Raw genomic sequence first — 24,120 nt, forward strand, 5'->3', positions numbered from 1 at the left:
ATAAACACTTAAACTAAAAATACATGGTCTAAAACAATATCATTTGTCACATTAATACATTCAATCACAACCAAGTATGTGTCCAATATTTACAGGGTCTAGTTTTAGATATGAAAAGCTGAGTTTGGAAATATCTAAGATTGAAAAAAAAAATTCCATTTTATTATGCTACATATTTTTGAGATTAAATGCAATCAAACTAAGTATAGATAATGATAAACAGATACGTCTAACTAAGCTATTATAATACTCATTTTAACTGCCAAAATCAATTACAATGTAGCTCAGTACACATAAAAAACAAATTAATACTCACCATTCATCAGTTCCAGAATAAAACACAACTTGTCAGGAGTTTGAAATGCATACGTCATACACACTATGAAAGGACAGTCCTCCTAAAGTATTTTTAAATAACAAGTCATTCAATACTTGAACAAAGAATAACGTAAAAGAAACAAAGTAGAAAAGTGGAGAGAAACAGAATATTTCAAAAACTTTATCATACAATCTGCCACATCAACAGAACACTTCTAACTTAATACAGTTTAAATTATCAAGTTTATTTCCCCTTTTTTAGTTTGAATGACAGGTGTCAAAGAGTGTCTAATTATTGCTGAAAGTATCCAAGATTGACATTACTATAAAATGTTTAAGGCAATTTTTCAAGGACAGGTGACACAAAATATAAAAGTTTGTTGCACAAAAACTTTCTACAATAATTAGAAATTAAAATGGTTATTTTTCTGTATGTAAAAAATGATGTCCATATCTGAAATGTCTTAAATACAGGTAATCTTAGACACCACCAGATAATGACAGTATAAAAGTTGTACACTGATAAAAAACACCATTTTTAACAACTTCATTTAACTGTATGATCTTTTAAAAACCAAAATCTGACTAAAACTCACCCCAGTACTGACAAGACTCAACATGATTCGTTCATTTAAAGCCAGTGTTTCTCCCTGTTTCATTTTGATCCTTTTTTTATCAAGACACTTCATAGCATACCTAAAGTAATAATTTGTTAAAGTTAACTATGTACTGATTTTAATCCCTTTTTGCTGATTAGTTACTTTGCAAAACTTTATAAAATAGAACATTAACTAACCAATTACATTTTTCAATTTAATTATTTCCAGTAGGTTTACTTCAATAGTATGTATTTACAGTTATAAACTGAGTCTAACAAACTTAATCATAAAATATTTTCAATAGTGTAATAAAGCCAAACTTTGTCATCATGATCCCTTTTTTATTACAAAAATTTGATGAAACACTAAGATGTCTGATAATGTTTAAGCATTCCATTATTTGTAAAGGCATTATCATGTTCCAGTAAATCTTATGGTGTTTTATTCCAGTTGGTCTGACAAGCTATAGTACTGAAAAATCTAAATGATAGTGACCTTCAACAAATAAAATGGTTTTAATCGACTATTTATTCAGTTTATGCATGACAAAACAAAGGATTGTTTGTTTAAAATTAAGTACAAAACTATACACTGGCTATCTGTGCTCTGCCCACCAGGGGTATTGCATTCTGTTTGTATTGATGCGAGTCCACAGACATACTGCTGTGCCTCTGGGGGACTTTGGCTCATTACACACTGGAATACTGCTGTGTACAAAATAATGACTTACTTTACACCCATAATCTTATTCTCCTTTACTCCTAACAATGGAAATACTATGCACTGTTAAATGTCCCTTTGTACAGTAAAGACACACCTAAAATACACATTGTTGATTGCTTCTACCAATTATTCTGTGAACACTAAAATCATTCATGGTTACCTAAAACTCAAAAATAAATATAATTAAAAGGTTATGTGATTGGAAGTGTATTTTATTTAACACACTCTTCAAAGTAACATATGTAGTGTTAAAATCATAGCTCTAACATATACATTGTCTTTATCATCATGCGTTTCATTTATGTAATTGCATTCATTTCATACAAAATCATAAAAATCAATTACCAAACTAAACATACTTAGCTTCTATTAACCTACACATAATAGTAACCTCACTATTTATTGTTATGTTTAGTATTTGACCAGATTTACAAACAATGTCATAAAATGTTTATTTTCATTACAGTTGTTTTAGTAGTCTTGGAGAAATGTGTAGGGAGAAACAAATGGGATAATGTTAATTGTATTTCAGCTTGCAACATGTTTCATATTACTTTGCATACATGGCAGACTTTCAGTTTAAAAAAAACATTATATATATTCAAATGGTAATCCTAAGCTATAATACTTGAATGTCTATCAGCTTAAATAATGTCTGTTTTGAAAGAGATGTTAAAACACCTAATTAGTTGAAAATAGAACAATTAGTCTCATGTGGGAATAACAAATTAGTTGAATGAAATCAACTTATGACCCTGACAGTTAAAATCAACAAATTCCAATACTTATCTATTAATGATACTGAGTTAATTCAATAAGACACTGCAGCATTTCACATATTTTATCCTTTGTTTTATCTATTTTTTATTATTTTGATTTTAAGTCCAGGTCATCTCTTATATTTGAAATTTTTAATCTTTTAACAAAACAAATAAGAACCAACCTTAATACATTCAAGTGTATCAGTAATAAATTCCTCACTATAATTTAAAAAACAACAAAACATGGAGTAATGCTTTTTCACAAACCAAATTACTAATAAGTTCTCTAGGTTTTATCACACAAACAAATGTAAGATCCAAAGAAACTACGATAATAAAACATATATTATGAAAATAAGTATAAACTTTTACATACATTTTTCCAGTATCTGCCTTTCTACAACCATAAACTTCACCAAATCCCCCTCTACCAATTATTCTATGAACACTAAAATCATTCATAGTTAGCTGAAACACAAAAATAAATACAATTAGAAGTTTATACGACTGGAAGTGTATTTTACATAACACAATGTTTAACATATAAAGTGTTAACTCATAGTTCTAACATGTACATATTATGTTCCAACCTTGTTCACAGTGCCATTCAACATGGCATATGTGTTTGATGAATTTTTATGTTATTTTACATTGCTGATTTCACAGTAAGTCATGCTAGAGAAAGAAAATACCACATATAATATACAAGAATACTGAAGAAATTTACATATCCACTAAGAAGTTGCAGAGATCATGCAAGAACAATTTTGAAATTATATAATCAATAAAATTATTTTTGTTTATCACATGAACATCACCTTGTACTTAAAGTCTCAGTCAGACTGATATCTGTATTTCACAGATATATATTCAGTATAAAAACTTTAGTTACAAATTATTTTTGTGCACAAAAAACTTGTACTCAAGTAAAAGATTGTCATATTTAGAGAAGATACTTTTCATAAATTAGTAATCATAGTCAATTTTACTTCTCCAATAAGGTAATGGTTCATTAGACTGACCTCATACACACTCAGTTAATATATTTAAAGTAATTCCTTAAAACTTTTCAAATATAAAGAATTACTACAAATACTAATTTCATAATTTGCCTTATAAAGTGATCAAATACCAATGTTTATCTATAAATCTAAAATTAAAATATCAGAAACAACAAATCTAAGAAATTAAGAAAGTTGCATGTCAATCATGTAATTATTCAGATATAACTTTATGAACAGAACTTGATACATATAAATATACTACTAAGAATGTAATCTAACAACAAAAGTAGCTTTTAAAACTAAAATGAAGATTTAGTTTTGAGTTGTTATACAAAAACAAAGGGCTGTTCACAATCTATGGCACACTTTTGATACTCAACCACCTTGCCCATGGTCACCCCTATGATTTGTGACTATATAAATGTAAAGTCCTGGCCCTCCTTTTACAATTGAATTGAAGTGCTGTGCTCTCCAATGATTCAGGAATTTCTGCTCAAAGTTTATCCTACGCAATTATAATAAAACTATGCAGGGACAAAATTTTATCACTTTATGGATATTGTAGTGTTGATCTATATTGGTAAAGCAAGAAAAGATGTAGTTTTTGCAGAAAAACAAAACAAAACTACTTTAGGTGGTGAAGAAGTTAAACAGTTTGTCACTGGAAGTCACCCTAGAACACAATGGTTCATTATCACTTAAGTAAGAATTTATCTTGAAACAGTAAGTAAGATAATTGAAATGGATTTATGTTTATAAAAGTCTTCATAATTATCATCATCCTGACAGTGATACGACATTTCATGAATGGTACAGAACATGTTGTAAAAGTTTTGTCCAAAAGATTGATGGTGATTGCAGGTTTAACATAGCTATGAGAGTAAGCACAATATTTAGAGAATCAAGACAAATGCCAGGACTAACTCTATGTATTATAATCCAATAATAATTTTCAATCAGAGCAAGCCATGTAATTTGAGCAAAACTAATAATCAAACTGGCTATCAGTATAGATAAGTTTCTTTTTTATTTTTACATTTCTACTTACAAAGATTAGAATGCATTGTTTCATCAGTCATGTACCTTCACTATTAACAAAAGCCCCCTAATATTTCAGTAACTCTGGCTAGCTTAGGAGATTTAGGTCATCTTTTAATACAACTCCAAGCTAACAGGTCATCCTGGTAGTGGAAGAAGAGGCTGTGATGCATAGGACCTCCATGTTGTATGTTATCATACTTTATGAACAAGCCTCTGTATAAATTGGCAAGTCTGAAAAACTGCAATATGTTCAAAGTAGCAAATAAATGAGATTGAGTTAAACTTTGTTTGATATTCAGTAATACAGTCTGTTATAACCAGTGAAAAGAATAAACTAGTAAACAAGTTTAGTTTTGATAAACTAAACATGAATGTTTAATAACAAATGCTGTTGGAATAAACAGATCAACAACAATCAGCTAATAAACTACAGAGTTAACATTGAACACTAATGACAGATTCCACTAGAATAAATGAAGATTAATATAATTAAATTTGTAAACTATATGTTGTATGCAGTAAACTTAAATATACAATAACAGATTAAGAGAGAATCAAGAGGAATTATCAAAAACAAATTTTACAAACTGAAGAAATTTCAGATACTAAATAGCAAGTTTCACTAACAAAGCAATTTGTATTAAAAAACTATTATAAACAATTATTTGTTGCATAAATAAGTTGTACAAAATTAAATACAAAGATCCAGTAACAGATTTTGTTGAAATAAATAAAGATTAATAATTAAAAAAACAGCATAAAATACTCTGGTACTTAAGATTTCTTTACGCATTAAATAGTAAGATTCAGTAATAGTGCCCACTAAATTACAAGACTATCACAAACAATCAAACTTTAAAACTAAAAATAACTGTATAAAACTAAACAATGAAGTCCAGCAATGTAAACTTCTATATAAATAAGATTTAAAACAAGTACATTAGAAAATAAAATGGGTTATAAGGTTACCAAACAAGAAACTTCACATGCAAATTAAGTAGGACAGGTATGACTCCTAATGATAAGGTCTACTGCTTACAGGTAGATGGAAGAAGGCTGATCCCAGCTGAGAATGAGTTGAAAAACATCCCGTCAGTGAATAACATATTGATTGGGAGTGAGGAATTGGTGAAAGTGGAGAGGAAACAGCTTCCAAGATACATCGAACATAGATGGGAGTGTAAGAAGAAAAGGAGACAACAAAGGGATAAGAGAAGTGGAGAAAGAGTCCAAGGGTAAAAAGTAGAAAATTTCTTGTGTGGACAGAAAAAGCGTGACCACAGGAACTCAAACCCTGACAGCCAAACATCCATGAAACCAAACACAATGGAAATGCCACCAATTAGATTAGGAATATTTCTAAACTTCAGAGCAAAGAATAGGGATAGGCAAAAGGGTTGAAGAAAGGAAGAAAGAAGTTCAACTTGGAATTGGAGAGTATTCCTATCTAACAATCTCCAGTAACAAGAAGGTGGGTGAGAAGGAAAGATAGAAGGGAGAAGACCACACTGGAGAAGTATATGGAACATAAATCACTTATAAAATGCCCTAGAGAAAAATTAAAAACACAATCATTCATATCTAAAATAGTGCTACCATACACAACTGTAATGATGGAACTGAAGTAAAATGTGGACAATTGTGAGTTGAGTGTCACAAAGGCCATACAATGGTCAGTCAGTCCTACATGAAAGAAAATGATGGGTTAAAAAACTACGACCAATGCATAGCCTACACAAGACAACTTCTACTCTAATCCTTGCAGAAACTAGATGGCTAAAACACAACAGTAGGTTTGATCTGATAAAGCTTCTTATGCAATTGCTCATCCAAAGCTGACTGCCAAATGGTGCAAAGGAGGGCCTTCATCAGAGGACAATAGTCCATATACAGGACAGGCATAACTGTGACAGCACCAGAGCAGACAGACTTGACTGCAGTGTCAGCAAGATTGTTCCCGCAAATATCAATGTGACAAGAAATAAAACAAAATCTGGACAGAGATGGAGAACAGTGAAAAGTGGGTCAGTCATTTCTAAATTCCAATGAGGACAGTGTGTGAACTAATGTTAAGTGGTTCCAGGGCTAGTAAAAAGCTAATAAATTGGGTGTAAACAGTATAGTTTGTGTACTGCTTAGCTTCTACATGATCAAAGATAAGAGAGATGGCATACAACTTAGCAGTGAACACAGAAACTGTAAAGGGAATTTTATGAGTAACCACTGAGCTACAATAAACCATGACAGAGCCCATAGAGTAACCTGATTCTGAATCATCTATAAAAATGGGAACAGAAAAATGGTCCAAAAAATGTTCAGTAAAGACAAGTTGGAACTTCCAATTGGGAGTATCTGTCTTCCTCAGATGACTCAAAGAAAGACCACAGGTACAAAAACAAAGGTCTTGAGAATGTGTGCATCATTGACAAGAAATCTGAGATATCACCATGGAATTGTCAGAATGTATTCTGACAATTTTTTTCCATCAAGAGAAACAGACATTGAACCAAGAAGTTTAAGAATGTTGATATGGAGAGTAGACTCATCTTCTGTCCAATTACTCTGGTATTCCTAGCCTCAAAGATAAGCCCCCATCTCTGAAGAGATGCATCTGCAAACATACAAATCTTAGAACAAGGTGGCAGAATAGGAGCTCCAATAGTAGTGTTGTTCTGATTCAATCACCATCTGCAATCAGTAATGTCATTTCTGAGTAATTAGAAAGGATGATCCAATGGATAGGAATACATAATCCATTGGTCATACAGTGACCATTAAAGAGACCATATATATATTCATCCCAGAGGAATGATCAGCTCAATGGATACCCACATCCCCAAAAGATAGATAAAAAAAAACATGCAGTAGGAGAAGGGCACATCACATAGGTAAAAGCTTGATTGCTCTTTCTATAGCTTGAAACTTTTAGGGTTCAGTTTCAATAACATAAGTTTTGAAAAAACATATCCAGATGGACAAAATATTGTATTGGTGACAAAATAGGTTTCTTCAATTTGATAATTAAGCCTGCTTTTGTAGCTTCTGAAAAGATAATCTGATAATGTTATACTGCTAATTGACAGAATGAAGCCAGAAAAAGCCAGTCATCCATATATCAACATGTCCACAGACCCAAGGAATGCAAGTGATGAAAAAACAGCTCAAACAACTCTGAAGAAGACATAAGGTAGTGATGCAAGTCCAAAAGGTTCACCCCTAAACTGCAGCATCTGACCCTTGTGTACAAACCTGAGAAACCTTTGGAAGGACTCTGCTATGGGAATATTGAGAAAAGCTTCAGTAACATCAAACTTGATCATTCAGAGTCCTGGTGCAAAGTGCCATCATAGTTTGAGAAAAGATTTTATTGTAAAGTCAGGAGGATATAAAAATTATGTTAAGCCAAGAGATTGATGATAGAATGCCAATCTCCTGTCTTCTTGGATACAATAAATAAATGCAAATAAAATTCTGAAAAAAATAGAACTGACCCTCTCTACTGTATTTTTGACTCTCTCATGACCTGAAAATGAAGATCTACTAACTGTGGATCTCTGGGAGATGAAAACACAACAGGTTGAGCACACAGTAATGGACATGATATAAACTGAATGACCAACTATAAAGCCAGAGCATGGAGTACCTATAAAATCACTGAGGGTAGAACTCCAGATGTCCAGGAAGTGACATAATCCTGCTGCCGCTGCTTCTCCACCCTCCTACATAGTCACCAATGCCTTTGATATTGGTCTGCCCAAGCCAAAGATTCTTGATAACACAAGTGAACATATCATGGAAATCAAAGGAGACAGTTGGAAACACCATGGGCCAATACTCCCAAAAGAATGTTAAATAGATTGCATTAAATTTGGAATTCTAAAGTCTCTGGAACTCCAACAAATAACAAGGGAAGAGCAAATGAGCTTCCTATAACTCCTTGAGGGCAGAAGACAATGAATGAAAACTTTCTAATAAAGCATCTCTACCCAATAAATTCCAACAACAAACCAGCCAGGAAACCAAAATAAGACCTGAAAAAGACAATCTAGCTGAGGTAGATGTCAGCATAACCCCTACTTTGCCCTCACATTTCTGAAGGGAGAATCGATAGGCTTCAAACAAGAGATGAGTTGAAGATGCATACCTCAGGAGAGTTATGAGAGTCAGGCAAACCTGAGAAGACTGATCTGTTTAAAGCGATCACAGATTCCAATCTAGACTCTCCACATATCTAAAAAAGGGCCTTATTACTGCTAGGAAAAGGTTTATTTAGGTTCTCCTTCTTTGGATATTGCTGTTCACACTGGGAGATGTGGCACTCAGCTACACAATGAAATAGAAAAAAATCAAGTAGTCACTTGCTGTCCTTTATGTTAACAAGGAAGGCATAGTCAAGGCAAAAGGATAAACCATCAAAACTTCACAAACCCAAGTAACCAATTGATGAAAAGGGGCTGGATGTGGCTGACTAAAATTATTCTTTGTACAGACTTGGAAAGAGTCTTAAGTTCTTGGCAGTCTTTCCAGGTTCATTAATAGAAGCTTTCTCAGAATGCACCAAAAAGACCCTAGATCCACATATGTTTCCATCTCACAACAGATTCTATCTCAGACAGCAGGGACTGTTGACAAACCCAGGATAGCAGAGGCAAGAGAGATCTGGTTGACTTATGTGGTAGAAACAATAAGTTGGGAATTCATACTCATTGATACATTTTTTTTTTTTAATTAAGTAATGTATAAACAAAGACGAAAAGATAACCATGAAAAAGCCTATTCCATTCAAAATCACAACATAAACAGTCAGTAAGGACAACGTTATTGCTGATAGAAACCTGTGCCAAATGCTTTGTTGAGAAAAAGTGATGGCATTATCTGAATAAGGTATTTATATATATAGTATCTCGACAGAGGACACATTGAAGATGATGGAGAAATTTGCAAATTAGAATTTGCTTAGGGCATTTGAGTGTAATAATAAAATACTGGAGCAAGTATTTTCAATGCTTAGGTGGGTAATGAATGGAAATTCTGGAGATCATGAAAAAGTATACTGTCAGTAGAAGCAAGTATATCTTGGAAATTAAATAAATATAAACAATTATTTCCTTTTCTTTTCAAGAAAGGATTCAATTCATTGATATATTTATTATATTTACCATATAATTTTGAAGTTACATATAAACAAGGTTTTTTTTATTCAAGGAAAATTTGCTAAAATATTTTTTTTTGCTATGGAGCTTCATTTGAAATAACATGGTGAGTTTTAATTAGACAAAACATTGAAACAAGTAAACCAAAGAGCTACTTTATTTCATTTGTAGGTTATCATATTAACAGGATGTGATAGCTTAGAGAACCTAAATAATGAAACAAGCAAATTAACAAGGCTGAATAGAACTAATTTGCATATTTAGTTTTAGATTCCTACACTGACACGATGTGTTGGCTCAGAGAATTCTAAATAACAAAACAAGCAAATGAATAGGGTTGAAACAAACAAACCTGGATATTTAGTTCTAGATTCTTCCACTGACAGAACCTGGTATATTTTTCACTAAAAGGAATGAAAAAAATGTTTTGATTGTTATTCTATTATAAAATAATTATTTTCACAATGTTTATAAACAATTAATGTGCATAACCATACCTAACATAAAAATATATTCTAAATATGGCTGGTATGGATACCAAAACTAATTAAAATCGAGTACATTATCACGGACATACCTAACATGCTGTAGGATCGATACTCTTTTCTTAATCTGCTTTGAACTATGTTTATTCAAATACAAAGAGAAACTATTATAAAAAAGATTTACTTTAAATGTTATGCTAAAATATATTAGTTTTATATGTTAAATTCAATAATATCTTTCAAATATAGCGCAAGAAAGTTTTATCCATCTGTAATGCTATCTTTACCTTTCAACAAATTTTCTAAATACATCTCCACGTAGATGGCTAAAAACCTCTTCTATGTATGGCTATGGAAGATGAGAGAAATATAATTTTTTTTAAACACTAAACATAATAGACAAACTGACAGAAACTATACATGTTAAGATTACACAAGTTCATCAAGACATATGTAGGATGTAGTTATGCCTGGCCTATCAAAATAAATGATATTTGGAGTTTTGTAAATAAAAAAAATGTGATCCCCTGCCCTTTAGTAAGCTTTTCTCACCAAACTCTCTCTCTCTCTCATCATTAAAAAAAAAACACTCACTATGTTACAATAGCTAACATTAAGAAAAAGCCCTAGATTACACTGAATATAAAAACATTTTTTACATTGAAATTTGTTACTCAAAAAAACTGTCATCCTCTGATTATTTTTTTAGGTATGATATTAATGGCTCATCATTTTACTGAGACACTATATATTTTAATAATATCCCTCTTTATAACTTAAAACCTTGAATTTTTAACAAGTTTTTATTGTGTTACCAAATGATAGTGGTTTATATATATTAGATTTATTAAAATTTATGATACCTTAATATTACCTCTCCATCTCCAAACCATACACATATATATAGCTCCAGCTAATCAGGGTACTGATAAACAACTCCAGACAGTATGAATCTGGGGATTCACTAACAATCTTATTACCCAAACCATGACCTATACCATCTCAGCAGAAATTAATCTATTTCATCAAGTTGTCTTACTCAAGTGGTAAGTAGAGTAAGTGAAAGATTTCACAAATGCACCAATATTTCCCATGTACCAAAACTTATTTTTCTAACTACATCATACCACCTCAAAATTATGGTTTAAGTGCCAAAAAAAGATGAAGTACCCAAAAATAATAATTCTAATAATTATGATAAAAATTCTTATACAAATCAATTTTGAGTACCATCATTATTTATAACTAATGGCAATACATTTGAAAAAAAGGAAAGAAAGATACGTTTTCCAAAAGAGTAATAATAAAAAGGTAAAACTTTAAGAAAACCTATTAAAAACAAATGAATCATAGTCATAAACTTATAGCTTAGATGTTTAAAAACTTGATTATGTTAACAATATTTTGATCTAAGTACTTTTAACAAACAAAATTATTAATGTATATGATCTTCAGTACTTTTTGATGCAAATTAAGTTAACACCAAAATTATCTTTAATGCCAATTTTACTTAATATTTTCAGAACTGTTACACAATAAAACAAATAATTTAAAAAAACAAACAAGCAAGATTATATTTTCTGTCTTGGAGTAAACAGGTCAACCTTAATGTGTTAGCTGCCATGTAATAAATTAAGTATAAATAAAAGTAAACATTCCAAAAATGCTGAGAAGCAGTCACAGTGTCCTAAATTCAGATAACACAAGAGATATTTGGCTTTTGATCAGTGTGCCAAAAAATCAACAACTAAAAGATGCTTGTGACCTACCAGTGGGGCATATGGCAGCCAATATATTAAAGAAATTTTCTCTTGGATATTATGCAACTAAATATAATTACACACAAAGTTACATATGCCAAATATACCCTAAGAAAAAAAGTATACTACAGTGTAAAACTATTTTTAAAAACATAATTAAAATCTGAAATGTAATATTAAACATAACTTAACACTGCCATTTGTTTTTGGCTTTTTTGTTTTAAAACTAAACTTTACTACTGTATTATTTTTTAATACATGTTATGTAAGATCTGTGAACTTTAAATTTGTAATTCCTAAATTTATACAAACTCTTTGTTGTAGGGTACAGTATATTACAATCTCACAAAACTAAAAGCTGTTAAGATTAATTCAATTTAAAGATGCCACATCTATATTCTTAAAGAAGTTCTCACCTGAAATAAATTAACGGGAACTTCATTTTTCATTAGGTATTTCTGGACGTGACTGATGGCTTCTTTAGAGTAATTCTTAAAACACATTGAACAAAGAAATTAATATCAAAGCTTTTCATTCCCAAATTTATAAATTCAAGATATATATATTACCATAAATAAACAGAGTTCTCAGACTATAGTTCTAAGAAACACTTGAATCAATAATTGTAGTATATTAAAAGTTTTTACAAATACCAAATTCAATGATGCATTACCCAAACACCAACATAATCTAAACTTTTGGGGTGATATATCTGTTAAAAGCACCAGCATTTAAACTTTTTCTTACATTATACTTTACCATTGTTGCACATTTTGCACATGACATTTGTTATACTACTAAGTCACCCTTAAAATAAATCCTTATACTTACATGGGAATGGGACAAAAGTTCCTTCATGATAAAATTATCATAGATCTTCCTTGCTGAATCTCTTCTTTCCTCTACTGTATCTAGCTTCTCGTAGTTTTTAATCTAAAATAAAATGCAGCATGCATACATGTACCTATCTATTAATGTATGTGACAGAAATAGTAAATAATGTGGTCCCATCTATTAAATGGCACCACAAACAAATATCCATAAAAAATCTCCTACTTTTGTTATTCAAGATTCATATAATAACAAAAATAGCTATGGTATGTGCAACAACTATTTCTTTATCACAGGACACAACTGTAAATAAAAGTACTCTCCTTACAACACTAACACAACTTTCACTAGGACTGTGCATAAACATTTGATCATATCTTTGTTGATGTAATTTGTAAATAGTGTTAAAAATAGTATTATTAAAAACTTATTTTTTTCAATAAAGGCTACAACTTTTAATTGATTAAAATATTAGTTTTTAACAGCACAATACTTTTCAAGGAGATACAAATAATAGGATTAGTAATTATTAGCTCAAACAGCTGCTCATGGGACAGTACTTCTGCTAGTAACAATAACATGAGGAAAATGTTAACTGCAAAAATGCTATTCACCTCTCTACAAAACAAACATCTAGAACCCCATATGATAAAATGATGGAAGGTCTAGTGTAAAAAAAAAACAAACAAAAAAACTATAGAGTATGTCACCAACCTAGGCAGAGATTAACCTAGTGGAGTATCACTCAGCAGTAGACTGCATCCTTCTCATGCAGGGAATACTCTTTCCCAATAAATGTGGTAGAGCAAACTCTACAATAAAAAGAATCTTCTGCATGATGTGAAAGTGTTGCAGAGATAGGTGGTACAGAAGACTGCTCAACTGGCTATTATACTTTTGGTAGCTGGTATAGCACGTGTATAATGCGACTAGAGCAGAAATCTAAACTGTAAAGTACAGCAGAAATACTTACCAGAAAAGCAGGTGTAGGAAGGAATCATCCCACACCTGCATTCCAAGGAGGACACGATACTCATCTGGTTAACATAACCACAAGGAAGGGTCTGGTTCTTAAGGTAGGGAGTGCCCTGCATTACATTAGTAGGTAAACACGTAAGTTCTACTTCCTATCGATGCATGAATCCACTCAGTCACATAACAGTGAGATTACAACAGTACAAAGAGGAAATCTCTCTAATGGTTTGGTCCTGTATTTTTGTTCCTGAAGTATGGCTGGAAGGTAATATATATGTATATACAGACACACACATAGACAGTCTTCAGCAGGCATTGAGCACGTGTAGATGAGCTTGATACTTTCCTTTGAGACAAATTTCAAGAAAGAAAATTATTAAGTCTTAAGCAATATCGACAACATAATAGATTCCACTGTCTCTATAGAATAAATATATAACAACAGAAATGAGAAGAAGCTAAGTGAGAGGATAAGTATACAAAGCAACTGAGCCACTCCTGACTCAGAGTATTCACTGCTTGAGCTGTAGATCCTGCTGTTAGAATACACATGAATAGTACCTAGATGTTGAGGAAAATTGAAAAGGCAATGATGACAGGAAACCCAAAGTGTTAGAAAATCCATTAAGAACACCAGAGAATAAACAAACAACTTTGTGAGAAGTATCTGATACAGATAAAATAGTGGATCCACCAACAGGACTTGATCTCCTAAAACATTACAGACCAGCAATCATGTATGATGGTTATCAGCACCCCAATAAAGGCAAGGAGGTGCCTCCTTTCAGTGTACAGAAGAAATGAAAAAGAATGTGTCTGAATTGATCATAAGATGACCAGACAGGTAAATGAGAATATGATGGAAAGCTTATTGAGCAGCCAACATTTGAGGATGTTTCTATAGAAAGACCACACACATTGGAACTGGATTAGGTGTTCAGTACTACATCCCACCTAAAGAGAGGCATTAACTGAGAAGTTTCTTGCTTGTTGGTTTGGTTATTGTCAACCTCAAAGCTGCACTATGTTCAACCTGTACTACACTTACCTAGGTATGGAAACTCAAATATTTGAGCATTATTAGCTCAATAAAAGATAAAAAGAAGAAAGGAGAGATAGTGAATCTTTGGATAGATTTGCATTGGTCAGCCAAAATCTATTAAAGGGGACATGTATGGATATAACTGAGAAGAACAAGGAATTACAAAGAATAAAAGAGTCCTCTCATCCATAAAAAAGGTAAAATCCTCTCATGCAGTAAAATAAGTAGGCACAATAGCCTTGATATCAAAAGCTTCATGCTTTAAAAATGTAAAGGTAAAGGATGAGCCTAACTACATATAAATTGATAAAGACTGAAGTAAATGATATTCTGGACAGAAGTCAAGAATGAATTATAGAGCTGAACCAGCCACCCCAAAAAAACATTGGAGGTCATAACAATATCATCCAATGTTGGATAGAGCAAGAAGAAACAAAAGACACCCACATGGAAGTGGAATAGTGTGTCTAAAGAATGTAACATCAAGCAAAAGTCCAATGGACACAAATGAAAACATAAGGCCATAACCAATTCAAAGGGAAGAGTTCTGAATCACATGTTCAACTATGGTGGCAAATAACATTAACCAAAGGTTAGCAAATAAACTGTGATATGGAAAAAACATCTAAAACATTAATACTGATTCTCTACACTCCTGAAAAGTACCAACCAACCTAAGAGTGAGAAAATCACCCACCTTGAACTGAGAAATGAACAAAGCTGGTTCAAATTGAACATTCTATGACAGGTCAATAACCTCCCATCTTGATGAGAATGGAAATAATTGGGAGTAGAACCCAAGAATGGGATAAAGAAATTGTGCTATGGGGATATAATCATCACAACATATGATGGTATATCAATACTGATTAAATTTGTTACCAATACTGTGAATTTTTCATACATGCCTTAGGCAATACTCAAAGATTGAGTATTAAGCAAATGCTTACATAAAACTAATGCTATGTCAATTTTGAAATTTTAAAATGAATTAGTTGTTTTCATGAAATCAAATCAAATAATTTATTGTCCATTTAGAATCCAACATTAGAAAACATAACTAAGGTATAAAATAGTCAAAACTACAAAACAGAGACAATCTATTGAATATACTCTACCCTTTTCTTGAATCTGGATTTATTCATGATTTAGCAGGCTAAACTGTGTTATGTATTGTGAATGATTGTTAAAAATACAATCCAGCATGTAAAACTCACTTGTCATAAGCCATCTGACATATAGAAATTACCATAATTGCTCAATATAACTGGATATTTAATCATTTAAAGGTTTGTCTGTTCCAGAATAGACTTTCATATTCAAACAATGTTTCTTTCTATTTACAAGTAGAAATTATTATAAATCTTACATTTTTTTTAAACTGAGTTCACAGGAAATCAAATCAGATTTTATTATGAATAATCATCATAGCCCTATGCAAATTTGGTAGATGACTAGTCTATAATTGATATCAAAAGTTTACTATATAATTGCACAACATATGTACTGAGTAAAGACTTCTAGTAACAGAAGCAGATTTGCTGTTTAACCCTGAAAATAACGAGAATTATGCCTAAAGCCTACAAAGTACTATTTGCAAGTTTGACAATTTGAACTTGATTTATTCAAAATTTTTTGAACAGCATACTTAATACTCTTGAGAGTTTTGAGAAACTGACTTTACCATTATATATCAAGATTCAAGCTTAGTTGTCAAATATGGTATTCACACACGTTGTTTGTGTTACTGTATATAATATTTTGCAAGCTCAGAAACATTACTTTCTTTTAGTGTCACTTTAGAAGGACACCTCCCAAGTACCCCAAAACACATGTTGAGGTATGCAAAAATTGTGTTACATCTGACCAAGATATGAAAAATCAGCAGTAACAGATAATAAAAAATTAACCTTATGAACTTTTTAATTCAGAAAATTGGATGCAGCAAAATACACAATGTACAAGCAAAGAAAATGATAACAAGACACAACACATTAGCCCTTTTGAAACAACTTGTGTATCTTCATACAATTTGGTAGACTTTTAGTAAGGAATACAAGTACTTTTATACAAAAAAATCAGGTTTTTTAATGAAATATTTTTACTAAAGATTTGTTTGTGGAATAATCTTTTTCATTACTAGACTGAGGGCAAAGTGATTTCATGTTATAATTACAAAAACTATTCTTCATCCCCAAAATCTCAAATATTATTTGTGTAATCTCTAAAACCACTTAAATACATTTCATACATCTGTTTACTGTAAGACTTTATATTTATGTTATTTTCTATACTCTAACTATGTGGGTCTCTCACTTGACCAACCTCACACCCATCATAAAAAAAATTAAATAAATATAAAAATTGTCTTTTTCTTGCAATGAATGACTACATACCATAAAAATACAAATGTTTAGTCTAAGTAGCTTCAGTTTCATATACACATATACATATTAATTTTTATTGTATTGACCTCCAGTCATGTCTTGCTAACATTACACAACTTGCATTGATGTGACATGTGCACTCATGTTATGTATCCTATAATATAAAACTGATCTCTAGTCTTACCTGTCTTGGTTGTGTTTTAGTGAACTAGTATTTTGTAATATACAGTCACATTTCAACTTTTATAATATATATATAAATTATTACTATTTAGAAATAAATTAAACTTATTCTTATTAAAATATAAAACAATAAATCGAGAAGTAAAGCAAAAATTATCTCCTCTTAATGCATCCTTTGTACTAGGTTACTGCTGGAAATGGGTTGTTAAGCCTTTTAAAATTTTGTACATGGAGAATATGAAACAATATTTTTTTAGGCTTATGTATACAGTTGAATAACCAAGAAGTCACAAATAACTATACTGATATCACAGAATTCCTCTAATTTATTAAGGTTAGTAACTAAGGTGTTTTTAAATTTTAAGAAATATGAAACTGAGCAGAACCTAATTCATTGAAATTGTGAATCAAAATAATGTGGTAGCCTTTCCACAGATTAAAATGGCTGAAAAACCACTCCAGGGATATTTGCTGGTGATTGGTTATTCACGTCATATATTAAAACAAGTGTATATAAGTAATCATTTCCATAAGCCATATTTCAGCAAAATAAGATATGAGGTTCTTATTTTATAATTTAGCTTGATAATATTACTATTTTGAGTCCCTAATCTGTATAGAACTACAGACTTAGTATTTTTACATCATAAACATAATTTTCAACAGTGCTGCATTCAACATACCATGACTCACCAAAGTCTATATTTAGATGTATTTTAATATTAACTTTTAACTTAAAAATTAACTTGTACATAATACTAAAGTTTCAATTATAACCTACAATTTTATTCCAAACTTATTTGCATAAATTCATAAAATAATAGTTCAATAAATTATGAATGCAAGTCAACAAATGTGATGATATGGCCAGCTTTTGACCAGTAGTAAAAGGGTTAATGATACATTCAGCTTTCCAGGAGTCTTCTGTATAATAAAACTGCCAACGGCAATCACACAAACATTTTTGTTTCCGAATTCTTATACATCGGCATTCTAAAACTACACCTCTGGAATATACTTTACCATCTGAGATACAAAGTACCAAAGGGAAATGAAATTTCTCTACCCAGGAACACAAAGTTTATTGCCACTGTGAAAAAGTTACAAGGTTTTATTCGGTACATTTTAATAAGTAGCAAAAGAAACTGAGGTAATGCCTGTTGTAAAGATCAAATGTACAGCTGAAGAAGGTTTGGTTTTAAAGTGTTTTGTTAGTTAATGCTCTCTTTTTAGTCTCTTACTTTACTTGTCATCTTTTGTAACTGTATTAAACTAAAGCCACTTTGTTTGTATACTTAAAAATCAGAAAAAGAAAAAAACAAGTTAATTCTTTTCTTAAATGTGGTACAAAGTTCAATTTCCGAGAAACTGAAAAACTGATAAGTAGTCTTCAAAACAATTCTGACCAAAGACTTGCAACAGAAAAAGAAAGAAATTAAAAGGAGAGTATTGTGTCTAATGGAAATAGTTGTATACAGAGAGAAAGAGTATCTAAATCTGCAAACCATTCAGCTTCTACTGATTCTACAAGTTTATACACCTGTGAATAAAGCCCAAACTGGCTATATTTTGCTTGTACATATATTAGGTTGTTTGAAAAATAATGGTGCATTTTTATATTAAAATTTCAGTCATTTATAGGGATAAAAACCTGTCTTTTTTAAGACTTCATATATGCCATTGAAAGACTAAAGCTTTCTTCTATTCATTAGTACTTTATTCTTTTGTAAAACTTCATTTTCAGTATTTTAGACTCATAATTAATGATGGAAGAAAAAGGTGCACATCATTTTTTTGCATAAATTCAAACTTGGTTACAATGCATCACAAACAGCTCACAAATATCAACCAAGCATAGAGTATAGTGCTGGTTCCAAAAGTTTCATAATGAAGATATGTGTCTTGAAGATAAGGAGGGCAGATAACATCCTTCTGCCATTGAAAACAACCAACTGAACATTAGTGGAAAGAAACCTGTGCCAAACTGTTTGAGAAATGGCACAAGAATTGGGTCTTGGCATCTCAACAATTTTGAGCAAACTGGAAAAGTGAAAAAAACCTTCACAAGTGGGTTCCAAATAAATGCAATGAAAATCAGAAAAAATTGCTCTTTTGAACTGTGCTCTATGCTAATTTTGCATAACAGATATTACTCATTTCCTGATCAAATTGTCATCTGTGATGAAAAATGAATCATTTATGACAACAGAAAGCAATTTGTGTAATGGGTCAACTGTGACAAGGCTCCAAAACACTTCCTAAAGCCAAAGTTGCACCAACAGAAGATTATGGTCACTGTATGGTCACAGCTTATTCAACCAGGGCCAGAATATCTCTGTGCAGGTGTTTTTAAGAATTGGAAGAAATGCACAAAAAGTTGCATGAAAAAATGTGAGCATTAGTCAGTCAAAGAAAACCAGGCTTGTTTCATGATAATGCTCAAATGTTGGGTCAGAAGCTCAACAAATTGGGCTACAAAATATTGCCTCATCATTTTTACAGGACAAAAGATTCAACAGAGCAGCAGCAGAGAATGGCTTTAAAATATTTGAGTTCTAGCACTTCAGAGTTTTATTACCATGGCATAAATAATCTGGTTTTTCATTGGCAAAAGTGTGTAGGTTCACTAGGTTCCTATTTTGATAAATAAGTTTGCTTTTTAATTTTTTTATTTCTTATTAAAGTTAAAATTTAAATCCAACATTATTTTTCAAACAACCTGATATCTTTCAATTATGCTTTCTGCCCATTTATTTCTCAATAGTTATTTTAGTGTACATAAAAGCAAAATATTAAATAAATATTAGCATTCATCAATTGGTCTATGCCCCTTGTTTGAATTTGAATCTTTACCCAGTACATAACAAAATGGTGCTTAGCTGAGAGTTAGATTTATGTATAAGTAAATGGATATTTATTTTACTTTAAGGTCTTATTGACTAAGCTATTTTTAAAAAGGTGGGTCAAAATTACAACTGAACTTAAAATTTATTACTGTGTTTTTATAATTATGATCATAAGATCAAATTTCAATAACTTTTACAAGACTACAACAGAAAGATGTGAATTTACTCTTAGCAATAAGTACATATGAAATTTTAACTTCTATTTATACAGTTACTCCTAAGAATAGGACCGTAGATAAAACTGACTGAATTACAGATTATAAACATAAAAGTGATGATACTGAAGTATAAGACAGAATTTATTAAGCCAGAAGAAATTTCTCAAATAAAATTTGATAACATCTGAAATGTATTCATGTAAATATCTGTGTAATATCATCAATAGAAATCAGAGAAACCTACAAAAATACAGAATTTTCAGAATTAAGCACAGAGCTACACAATGGGCTATCTGTACTCTGCCAACCATGTGCATCAAAACCTGGTTTTTAGCAATGTGAGCCTGCAGACATACAGCTGTGCCATTAGGGGGCAAAATACAGAATACAGACAGATATAAATAAAAGAAACATTCAGATAAAACAGCTTGGATAGCTGAATATAACAAGACGACATACAAATAAGTGAAACTATAAGTTTGTAAAAATAAACAGAAAACAGAAATATAGTCAGATGAAACTAAAGAACATGATCAAATGAGAACTGGTAGTACTACAAAAGATAATCATATGAAAACTGATGGGATTATAAAATATTAGTGAAAAGATGGAAAGATAATAAAAAAAATAATCATGTGAAATTCTAAAATATAAAAAAATTAAATTATTTCTACCTTTTAAGTAAATCAATGCATGCTTTACTGTTACCTCAGCAAACTTCACCAAATTCCCATCAGTTTTCCTTTTAAATTAGTGCAACAACCTATATAGGTAGACAAATTTCCAAAGTTATATATCATTCTGTATATTTTAGCTAAGTTGCTAATTACTATGTTAAAATATTATTTTACATATAATTGTAAAAGCAATGCAGCTTTTAATTGAGTTATTGCTTTACTCACTACATCTAATCATATGTTTCACTTGAAAATGGCATTTACTTGTATTTTAAGTACAGCTTCTATTACTTGTAGTTGTGTGTAAAATATAATGTTCTTCTAACCATTACTTATCTCTATTGACTACTTAAAGCTATACCATATTTTACAACACACTGGTCCTAATTGGATCACTGATTTACTCATTACATTTAACAGAAAGAATGTTAAAATAATTATGACACATATTTGCACATGACTCACTTTTGGAGTACAGCTTCAATTACTTGTAGCTGAGTGTCAAGTACAAAAAATTTTCAAAGCATTATTTACCTCTTCTGACTAGTTACAACTATAGTACAGTGCAATTTACATTTCACATCCATTTCTGTTCTTGATCTGATGATACTTGGTACACACTTGACAGTGCATACATGATTTCATTTAACAAATGAAGAATAATCTATTCAGGATAACAAGTGATATAACCTATATAGGATAATTGATGTATAACCTATTCTTGATCATATATGTCAATAACTAAGGAATAAATTAAACATAGTTGCTAGGCATATGATGTTCATTAGTTTTTGTTTTTTTATGGGAAGAAAAAGGTTCTGGGACTCTCCTGCAATATTTATAACCTATTCCAGTTGTTATTCCATCCTATCCCGTGATCTTCCCAATCCAAGAAAAAGTCCCTCTCAGAATGTTTAAAAATTTGTCATGTAACAAACAAACAATAAACTAGCAATAGAAAGTGTTTAGTTTGTTAAATAGTATGTACTTGTTGGTAACACATCTGATGATGTGTACTATATGAACAGTAAATTATATTATATTATAAGGCTTCAAAGTTGTTTCATTTCAATGTAGGGTACCCTGTAGTTTCATCAAAGGAACTACTGAAGACACAAAACTTAGTGTCAGTGTGATCTTCATTGTATCGGTTGGATGGTTGGTGTTTAGTGCCATAAAGTAACTAGGTTATCTGTGCCAAACTGGTAAGAAATGTAAAAGTAAAATTATTGTAAAAATAACTATAATTAAAATGAAACAATATCCAAACTTCAAATAGAGTTAAACAGAATTAGAAAGACCAATGACTCATAAAAAGTTAAAAACACAAGCAAGTTGAACAATGTCATCATCATCAATGACACTGTCCAAAGTCAGGGGTAAACCAGTAGAAAAAAACATGTTTAAGATGGTGTCATCACCTCTAGTTGTAATGCTAGTAAAACATGGGTGATTATCTCAAAGGCCATACATTGATGGATCAGTCTCAGATAAAAGAAAACCATAAGTTAAAAATCTGTGACCAATGCGTAGCCTAGCAAAAACCACTTTCTCCCTACAATCCTTACAGAAACAAGATGGCCAAAGAACAACAGAAGGTTTGATCGGAAAAATCTTGTTACAATGCTACTCACTCCAAGTTGACTGTCAACTATCACAAAGCTGAGCCTTCAACACTGGACTGTAGTTCATACATGTGTTATGCATGGCTTTGACAGCACCAGAGCAGAAGGACTTAACAGTGTCAGAAAAATCATTCCTACAAATATCAAAATGGCCAGGTATCCGGAAAAACTGGATACAGAAAGAAGATAAAGAAAAATGGGCCAGTCCTTCTTGAATACTGAAGTGAACAGAGTGCAAAAGAACTAATGCTAAGCAATTCCAGGATCAGTACAGAGCTAAGAGAATTAGTGTAAATAGTACAATCTGTGTACAGCATAACTTCTATGTGATTCAGGGCACAATAAATACACACAACTCATTAGTAAACATATGAACTGTAGAGGGGATCCTGTGAGCAACCAAGGCAGAACCTCCAAAGTCACCTGATTTTGAACCATCCATTTAAATGTGAATAGAAAAATGGTTTGAAAAAAGTTTGGCATATATAAGATGGTACTTCTAATGACTCAAAAAAAAAAAGTCACAGGTGGGGATGGTATACAAGTCATGGTGGGATGAACTGACCAGTAGAGTCAGCAATGTCATCCAATGACACACCCAACTCAGCCAGCTATGCCCAGATACGAAGGCCGAAAGGAACAAATGAGGGCATAATAGATCCTGAGCATGGAGCATCAATCTGCTCCCTAAGAGGTGGAAGAGAGGAAACAGAGGATTTTCAGTGCCCTCCTACACTTGACACATAGTTGCTTGATGTGAGGAGTGAAAATCAGTTAATGTCAGATAATCCCCAAGAACTTTACCTCAGGAACAACATCATGTAGATGGAGGTTGGGATCAGGGTGTATACCCAGTTGGCAGAAAAGGTGCATGCAAATGGTTTTAGAGAGAGAAATGGTAAATCATTTCCTGTAGTCCACTTCAACAAGCAAATGAAACAGACTGAATCTGTCACTCAAAACATCTCACATTCGATGATCTACAAGATACAAAAGTCATTGACAAAAAGCTTGTTTGTGAAAATAGAAGGAAGTTCGATAGTGATAGCATTAATCTTTACAAAGAAAAGGTTGACATCAAGACACAGCCCTGAGAGACTCCAAGTTTGTGGAAAACAATAGGAATGTGCTAAACCCACACAAACTTTGATCACTTGTCCAGTAAAAAAGATAACCAAAGGAATGGAGGTCCTGCAAAATGCCGTACCTCCATGAAGTGTCGTAATCATTCTCAAGGTCAAATAACGCAGAAACAAAATGTTCCCTCTTGAGAAAAACTTCCTCGATCAATGTTTCAAATTGAGTCAGGTGGTTGACAGTAGAGAAAAAGTAGTAATATTATCTGAATGAGGTGTTTATATACAGTACCAGGATAGAGGGTGGATAGATTTGCAAGTGAGGTATTGCCAAGGCCAATTAATTTAAGCATGCAAGACCAATGCTCAGGCAGGTAAAGCCAATTTCGAAGAATATCTATGGTTTCAGCAAATGG

General features: G+C 31.6%; 1 protein-coding gene across 4 annotated transcripts in view; it reads right to left on the minus strand.

The window, feature by feature from the left end:
* Positions 1 to 24,120, minus strand: part of LOC143236793 (G protein-coupled receptor kinase 1-like) — a 58,993-nt gene that overhangs the window by 24,293 nt on the left and 10,580 nt on the right. For 3 of the 4 annotated variants that reach the window (XM_076475355.1, XM_076475353.1, XM_076475354.1), the window contains 7 exons: positions 12,676 to 12,777; positions 12,261 to 12,335; positions 10,372 to 10,433; positions 9,952 to 10,003; positions 2,778 to 2,869; positions 915 to 1,014; positions 317 to 398 (listed from right to left, as the gene is read on the minus strand). In XM_076475355.1, the coding sequence (XP_076331470.1) occupies positions 317 to 398; positions 915 to 1,014; positions 2,778 to 2,869; positions 9,952 to 10,003; positions 10,372 to 10,433; positions 12,261 to 12,335; positions 12,676 to 12,777 (565 nt within the window). Of the gene's footprint in view, positions 1 to 316; positions 399 to 914; positions 1,015 to 2,777; positions 2,870 to 9,951; positions 10,004 to 10,371; positions 10,434 to 12,260; positions 12,336 to 12,675; positions 12,778 to 21,000; positions 21,020 to 24,120 lie in introns of those variants that run through there. The other variant, XM_076475356.1, reaches the window with a different exon arrangement.

This window comes from Tachypleus tridentatus, chromosome 13, assembly GCF_004210375.1.
Source record: "Tachypleus tridentatus isolate NWPU-2018 chromosome 13, ASM421037v1, whole genome shotgun sequence".
NCBI classification, from domain to species: Eukaryota; Metazoa; Arthropoda; class Merostomata; order Xiphosura; family Limulidae; genus Tachypleus; species Tachypleus tridentatus.